At 34.9% G+C, this 8,349-nt stretch overlaps 3 protein-coding genes across 3 annotated transcripts; 2 read left to right on the top strand and 1 right to left on the bottom strand.

The window, feature by feature from the left end:
• Positions 1-561: 561 nt before the first annotated feature.
• LOC110858800 (lithostathine-1-beta) lies at positions 562-1,558 on the bottom strand. Its single transcript, XM_022107686.2, has 4 exons — positions 1,423-1,558; positions 1,240-1,334; positions 905-1,022; positions 562-838 (listed from the first exon to the last, which is right to left on the bottom strand). The coding sequence occupies exons 1-4, from the start codon at positions 1,502-1,504 to the stop codon at positions 642-644; spliced, it is 492 nt and encodes a 163-aa protein (XP_021963378.1). The 5' UTR covers positions 1,505-1,558; the 3' UTR covers positions 562-641.
• Positions 1,559-3,191: 1,633 nt separating this feature from the next.
• Positions 3,192-4,136, top strand: LOC110858845. Its single transcript, XM_022107732.2, has 4 exons — positions 3,192-3,392; positions 3,486-3,617; positions 3,695-3,938; positions 4,014-4,136. Exons 1-4 carry the CDS (start codon positions 3,207-3,209, stop codon positions 4,106-4,108), a joined length of 657 nt encoding a protein of 218 aa, XP_021963424.1. The 5' UTR covers positions 3,192-3,206; the 3' UTR covers positions 4,109-4,136.
• An 808-nt stretch (positions 4,137-4,944) lies between these two features.
• LOC110858844 (mucin-2) lies at positions 4,945-7,166 on the top strand. The gene is made up of 6 exons (XM_022107731.2): positions 4,945-5,107; positions 5,265-5,332; positions 5,415-5,532; positions 5,595-6,082; positions 6,147-6,264; positions 6,658-7,166. Exons 1-6 carry the CDS (start codon positions 5,059-5,061, stop codon positions 7,032-7,034), a joined length of 1,218 nt encoding a protein of 405 aa, XP_021963423.2. The 5' UTR covers positions 4,945-5,058; the 3' UTR covers positions 7,035-7,166.
• Positions 7,167-8,349: the final 1,183 nt, after the last annotated feature.

Below are 8,349 nucleotides of genomic sequence, written 5' to 3'. Positions count from 1 at the left end.
AAAAGTTTTTAGTGATTTCTACAGAAGTTGATAAGAAATTATCATAAGTTCATCTTAAGACTACAACTATTGGACAAATTTGTAGTAAAAAGAAACAAAATGGATAGAAGTTTCTAGACAAACCTCTACGTCAATTATTAAATATTTCAAGCTTTGAACTTTTAATGAAGTGAAATAGGCATTTCGTAGTTCCGTAGCAAAAAAAGAATCGGAAAAGTTTCTTAAAACAAACAGTACACACATTTAGATTATTATCTCCAAATTGACTTTGAAAAAAGTTACAAAGCAAAATAACGCCAAAAACAAGCAATTTTTAGCACTTTTTGGACAAATTTTCGGGGAAAGAGAAAGTTGTAGCATTTTTGAAAGAATTCCAGTTTTGTCTGCAGTAAATATTCAAAATGCTTAAAAATATGTTACTCTGTTGGATCGTTTATATAGGAAAATAATATTTTATTTACTTCAAACATTCTTGAAATTTGTCAACACAGATAAAAAATCAGTAAACAATAGTTTTAAGCTTTTTCCAATTTCTGCAATCACTCTTGAAAATTATCGATTAATAAAAAATACCCATGTTTCTTAACAGGTTTTTATTTAACTTTCTCTGCATGACAAGTAATGAATTAATGTTTGTACAATTAAAATTGGCAAATGTACGACATGGTGCTTGAGCAACCCGCGTGGCACCAGGTTCCTCCATTGGAGATGAAATATCCGCAAGCGTTGTACCCGGTACCGCAACCAGACGCCCAACTCGACCAAGACATCGCTGTGTTGAAGTTAGACTCCCAAATCCAATTTGTCCCCGTTGACCTTGCCCCAATCCACGCGTTGGCTGTGAAAATTCAATATGCAAATTTAAAATAAAATCAGCAAATGTCACAACAGAAGATAAACCAACCTCTTAAATCTTCCACGACAAGGAAACGTCGCAGCTCGTCGTTGGCGACAGGATTCATCGGGTATGCCAAACGTCCTCCAATGTCGTTACAGTTTGAGAAGGCGGTGACCCAGTTGGCCTATAAGTTTTTAGGAATGTCAATTAAGTAGGGCGTCAAAAATTAGGTATTAATACACGTTTTGTGCCATTTTGCAGTATTGTAATTGCTAATCTATGCAAAAAATTCGTTGTAAAAACGGTACCGAAAAATGGCAAAATTTCCGAAAATATTTTGCCAAATGTCCCGGTTTCCCATTTTTAAGAAACTTAACCACAAAAATGTAAAGAAAACATACGGAATCTCGTGAAAGGTAATAAGACGCCATTATTCCAACTCCGTTAATTCCAATCCCAGATTGCTGCACCTCAGACGTACCGAGATATTTGAATCCTATGATATGATGATTAAATATTTTCATGAAAAATGTTAACTTCTCATCAATAAAAAAATTATTACTTATTAGTTATCAAATAATTACCGGGAATATCTTTTTGAGCGGCGGCAGCGTGTGCGAAGCTCAGCGCCCCAATGGAGAGAACGATAGCAAGGATGGAATTCATTTCGAAATTTGATAATGTTTTTTTATTTTTTGTATTTTCTTGAAGGCTTTTCAGTTGGAGACGAGTGAATGAAAATGTTCTGCCCATTTCCGAACTTTTATACCCCTTTTTCCCCTAATACGCACGTCAGTCGGTCTTAGGATTAGTGGGTCAATCAAATTATTTCAGGAGTAAAGTCAGGGATTAAGTGGAGATAAATAAACTAATGAAAATCCACTCTAGAAATGTGCTGGGTATGGCTTCGCACAGCCCGAGTGTTTGTAAGTCGAATTACTTATGTAATTATGTATGCATACTATTCTACAGATTAATACTGTAAAATAAATAATTAATTACATATCATTTTGATTTGATGCCCGACGTGAAATTTAATCCACAACTCATTTCATAATACTTTTCATTATATGTTAAGAAATTTTTCTGAATATTAGTGGCTTACATAAAAATATTTCAGCTATTTATGTATATAAAGCTATATAAATAATGATCCATTTATTATTTGAAAATAAGTCTATATATTTCGACTATTTAAAAGAAATATACACGTTTATCAACATTTTGATGGTTTTAAGAAATATTTGTTTTTAATAGATTGGAATCTAGATAAATGGAGTTGTGAAATGATTATGAAATTATACAACGCCATATTTTATTTTTGAAGAATATGTAAGAACACAAATGTAATCAGATAAATACAATGATTATTTGTTTTCATTTCTAAATATTTATTTATTTTCGGATCACTAAAAAATTTCAAAATATATTTTTTTACGTTTTCATAAATACCAATTTCCTAATTATTGTTCGCAAAATATGTTTGTCTACTTTTTCAAATTTTATGTAGATGTTAAAGTTTAAGTAGAAAATATTTCGTGCATTGAAGTAAAAACATAAATTTGACGAAAAATTCATATTTTTGTATTTTGACATTTTTTTGTAAATATTAAATACATATTTGGACTTTTTTCACAATACATAACTTTTCGCTAATGTCAGACACACAGTCACAACGACTCCATAAGCCCTGCCGCATCTCGCTTACAAGTCAAGTTATGGATTTATAATAAATAAATCCCACAAATCCCCCGCATAGATCTTATAACGAACTAAATCATCGGATTTACTCTCAAGTTGGGCTTTTAAAAATCCTTGAAAATAAATTTACCCGAATTTATAATTGAACTTATATAACGCAACCTTTACTAATCCACTGGTAATTGTAATTTTCATAACTTGGATTATCCAGCTTGCCCAGCCGGAGGTCGGCTTTTAGGCTCAAAAACTTTCAAATCAACAAATAAATACTTACCTGCGCATCAAAATTTAGCAACACGTACATTAATATAATTATGCAAATTACGTACCTATGTAAATATGTAGGTGAATAATCTACACATGTATCTGCATGGATTAACGGCTTGTGTATGTACATAACTCACACACAATTAACGGATTATCCACTTGTGTGGAATTAGGAGTTTTTATCTGAAAATCAGCTTAACTGAGTGACTGACTTACATAAATATAATTTTTATTTACGCTTAAATTAACTGTTCGGCATAATTTTTATTACATGATAAACTCGAAAACTAAAGTGGATTTACAAATAATAATTGTAACCTTGATAATTTTCACCTACATAAATACACTGCAAGCAAAGTGGTTTAATTGTGATTAAAGGATCATCCTCATCGCTTTAATAATGACGTCAAACAGTAATTTTGCAGTTCTCGCCCTCCTCGTCGTCATCGCCATTGGGGGTGTGGAACCTCATGGAAATATGCTAATCCCCCTCAACCGGGCATCCATTTGGAGAAATCCCAAATTTGCGAGCTACAACCCAAGAGAAAATTGGAACGATCGAGAACTATATTGCGGCGGATTTATTGTAAGATTACCAAAATTTCAGAAAACGAGTTTCATTTATTTCTGTCAAAAACTTTGAATTTTAAAATTTTCCTGAAATTTTGCCCACTTTCAGAAACAATATTACAATAACGGCGGAAATTGCGGGCCTTGCGGGGACGACTGGGCCGAGCGGGCGCCTCGACATCATGAAAATACCGGGTATTTCGGGCAAGGTATTATCACCGCAAATTATACTGCGGGACAGGTAAGCAAAATAATTACCATATTTTCTTATCAGAATTTTTCAATGAATTTTAATCTGAAATTTTTATAAATTTCCAGGAAATTCCGATCCAAATCTACCTCGAAGCTTATCACATGGGATATTTCGAATTCAGCATTTGCCAACTCGCCAATCGTGGCTCGATCGAAACTAACGAATGTTTTAGTCTGACCCTCGAACAGAGCAACGGTTCCGGTCAAAAGTTTATTGTGGATAAAGGCATTGGCATTTATGACATGACGTACCGATTACCAGAAGGATTTCGCTGTGACGCTTGCGTTCTCCGGTGGCACTATGAAACGGGTGAATATGTTTCTGAAAAATTTTGTGAAAATTTGAATCGTGGAAATATTTAATAATTATAAATTCCATTATTAGGAAACTTGTGGGGCGATTGTGACGATGGGACCCAAGGATTTGGATGCGGTCCGCAAGAAATTTTCAGAAATTGTGCAGATATTTCGATTTATTAAATTTCTGATTAAATTATTATCATTTTTCTCATTGGAAAATGAAATGGCATATCTTTTTTGTAAATGATGATGTTCAATGTCAATTAATATAAATTGACATGCATAGATCTATTTGCGTAAATTTACAACCATTTGAAACTAATATGAATCAACTCATGACACCCAAAAACGTTCCCTCGTTAGACTTCATCAAACAATGCTGCAAAAATTTCAAAAAGTTTTATTAGCTTCGTTATTGTTTTCATACTTATGTTTTTTGCGAGTAAATATCAAACCTATTAACTTCATTTATTTCGTTATATTTGAAATATTTACAAATCGACGTACAAACTTGGCAAAAAATATATTTGAAATATTTACAAATCGACGTACAAACTTGGCAAAAAATTCTCTTTTCATGGAAATTTACACGAAAGTAAACCTGGGGCTGATTCGGGAACAAATCATGGCAAATAATCACAATAGTACGCATTAATTTCTGATTATTATAAAACTTATCGCCAGGATAAGTCACACCCTCACCTTTATCCATATGTAACGTAATAAATTCCAATTCCATGAATTCATGGGGGTGACACACTTACCGGAATTTGCCTACATAAATAAATGATACCCAGCGTAGATTTATTATCGGCTCATATCCATCCATGTAATTAAACGCTATGCCGTTAAAGGTTCGGAAATTAAAGGTTTATTATCGTACGTGCGATAAGATTGCGCGGAAATGTAATCCACTCCTAAATCCCACTTAATCTGTAAAAATGAGTAATATTTATGTGATCTAAGGTCATTACAAATACATAACCCTCTCTCCTCCTGCGTTCGTCCCACGCAGTCTCTGACACAAGAACTGGCTGATAAATTGGTAAAAAAATAAGGTCAAAATAACACTGGAGCATCTACCTCCGGAATTTGTTGATATTTATAGTAGTAAAAACCTGTTTACAAAAATGGGTCAAATTTTGAAATTTGCATTTCTAATCGGGTCCTTCTTACTGGGTAAAAATCATAACATGGATTTTTAAACATTGCACATAACATGTTGAGTCTTAATCTGTGACCTCCCCTTGACCTTGAGGTTTAGGATAGGTCACAGGTCAAATATTGAATTTTTGCAAAGCTACAAAATTTTATTAGACAACTAATTTCCTTACAGGGAAGAGTAACTCGGTTAATAATGAAATTACAAATACCTGTTTCGAGTACGTGCTCATTAATTCTCCGGTATGTTTCTAAAACTTGCGAGTAAAACTGAATATTGATAAGCAACTTGATCTTATCCATAATGACAAAACTCTACAAACAGGTAAGGTGGCTGAATGCATTCAACGTATGCAACCAACTTGAAGGTCGTCTCGTCGCACCGATGAATCCTGAACTGGACGACAATTTGAGAGAATTTTTAGTCGTGCAAAATTTTACCGGTACTAAACACGAATTAATGTGAACAAACTGAGGTCAAAGGTCAATAACTCTTTACTCTCAGGAAGAATATGGCTTGGTGCTCGTGTCACTGGAGGCAGATGGATCTGGGAAACAAACAATGTTCCTATGTCTTGGAGTAATTTTAGGAACGAGGCAAATTGCGATTCCACCTCGGCCGAGGTTTGTCTGGAGGGAAGGACGCCGTCGGAAACGGAGCCAGGCTGGGACTGGTGTGGGAGGCAGTGTGACACAGAGTTGCCATTCGTGTGTCAATTTGAATGTGAGGTCACCATCACCACCCCCACGACGACAGTGGTTACCACGACGGCGAGACCGATAAGCACCTCCACCACGACTGTGGTCCCGATAAGTACTTCAAGCACGACCCCTGTGTCGATAAGTACTTCAACCTCGGCGACAACGATAAGTACCTCAACGACCCCTGTGCCGATAAGCACGACCCCCACAACAATCCAAACCACTTTGACCACCACAACTCTGACAACAACTCCGCCACCTTTTGCCCCATACGTGCTTATGAATTCTACCGTATGCACGTTAAATGATGCTAAATTAATCAATATGAATAAAATTAGTAACAAATTTCTTCTAGAACAATTGGCTAGCAGCGTTCGAGGAATGTAATAGACTTGGTGGTGGTCTTGTAACACCGATGAATCCAGAATTGGACAATAAATTAAGGGAATTCTTAATCACTCAAGACTTTACGGGTGAGAAAAGTGGTCGCATGTTAAGATAATTTTGTATTAAGCAGAAGAAGGGTGTTAGGTTAAGGTTGACGGAACAATTTGTATTTATTTAATTTTGAAGTTATTGACAATCTCAATTTTTCAACCGAATTCGAGATTTACTAAATTTTTCAAAATCTAGAACGCATGCACATGTTTTCGCGTAAACATGTTTTCACATTTTACATAATTTGTTTGTATGGATTTTCGCAATTTATCGTCTTACCTAACCTATCTATAAAGGAAGCCGGAATTGTTACCTTGCAGATCAAAAAGTCACGCCATGAAGTTATTTCATGATAATATTTACTATAAGCACTATACATTCGCTACTTACGTTTTGTATAATTTTTTTCATAATTCTCTATTTCACAGGCACGCTTTGGCTTGGTGCCCGTGTAACGGACGGAATTTGGAAATGGGAAACGAATAATGTTCCCATGTCGTGGAGTAATTTCGAAAATGGGCCAAATTGTAGGGCACCTAATGTAGAACACTGTTTGGAAGGAAGGAGAAACTTGACGTGGCGTTGGTGTGGGGTCCCATGCACTGGAATTTTAAATTTTGTATGTCAATTTGACCCCGCTGTGACCACTCGTACGACGCCGAGTACGACGCCGAGTACATTTCAGCCTGAACCGTCGTCCTCTGAGGGGAAAGGCTTGTCAGGGAGGAATGAATTAAAATTTGTGCTGGCCGCATTATTAGTGCCAATTTCTTGTTGGTTCAGTATTATGGACTTATCGTATTAAATATGTAATCGTTAAAAACTTAGAGTATTTAGTAATAATAACTAGAGTAGAAAAGTCCCCAAAATCAACAACTTTTTCTGTTCCGATACAGACAATAAAACTACATTTAAAAAACAGCATTCTTCGGTGAGGGTGCGACTAAAAACTTTTAAACAAGAGCATTGAACAAATTTTAAAGTTTAATATTTACCAACTTTTGCCTCACCGTGGCCATTTATTTAAATTCAAAATCATTTTGGACCCACGGTGAGGCAAAAGTTGGTAATATTAAACTTTAAAATTTGTTCAATGCTCTTGTTTAAAAGTTTTTAGTCGCACCCTCACCGAAGAATGCTGTTTTTTAAATGTAGTTTTATTTTCTGGTTTTTGGGTTGGAATTTTTTTGTTGGTTACCAACAGCAATAAGATAGGTAAGGTGCAATTATCATATGCGATTAAGCAGCTTAAACGGCTGCAGATACCTCCATCAAAAGTTTCTCATTTTTCAACCGATTTTGCTCGAACGTATCCTAAATGGTGCGTAATCAGTGCCCGCACAATAAAATTAATAGCCGGCATGATCATTGTATTGTATGGTAAAATTGAATTTCCGGTTCATTTTAAAGTTGCGAAGATCCTAAAATTCTTGTAATATTAGACTTTCGTCACGAGAAAGATGAAAAGACACTAGATTTCGTAATTGTCTGATTTTTTTGTTTCAACAATTTTTCACTAAATTCAACCGTTCGAGCTGTGGCCGTGGCGGAAGTTTTAGGACCCTGTCTTGAAAGCATACCTTGGCTTCGCCGTAACCATGCGCTTTTCTGTCGTGAGGGTAGCCCTTGGTTACTTTCCTCACCTCAGAAAAATAAGGGTGCAATAATTTTGTGTATAACAACAATGTCACATAGTTTCATAAAAAATCATGCAAAAATTAGGATTTTTGATGAAATTCTATTTTTCGCCCTTTTCCGGTCACCATTTTTCGCTCAAAATGGGGAGAAAATGATTTTTTTTAAACTATGCGACATTATATGTTATGCAAAAATTATTGCACCCTTATTTTGGTCTGTATCGGAACAAAAAAGTTTGTTATTTCCAAAATTTACCATGGGCTTTTCCACTCTAGATATTATTATTAAATACTCTAAGGTTAAAAATAATAAATCTTTTCAGAAAATTATCTGGCTTCTTAAAAGTGTAGAAACATTCCAATAAATTAATCTCGCTCGATCAAAAACAATTCAACATAGAAATCTCTCACAAACAAAACTCGAAAAACGTTCCATTCAAAAATCTCATCTCATTTAATCAAAACCTAATTCAACAAACAATC

Source organism: Folsomia candida, unplaced genomic scaffold (genome assembly GCF_002217175.1).
Source record: "Folsomia candida strain VU population unplaced genomic scaffold, ASM221717v1 Fcan01_Sc022, whole genome shotgun sequence".
In the NCBI taxonomy this organism is placed as follows: domain Eukaryota; kingdom Metazoa; phylum Arthropoda; class Collembola; order Entomobryomorpha; family Isotomidae; genus Folsomia; species Folsomia candida.
The sequence above is the reverse complement of the archived record's forward strand: the minus strand, read 5'-3'. Positions and strand labels throughout refer to the sequence as shown.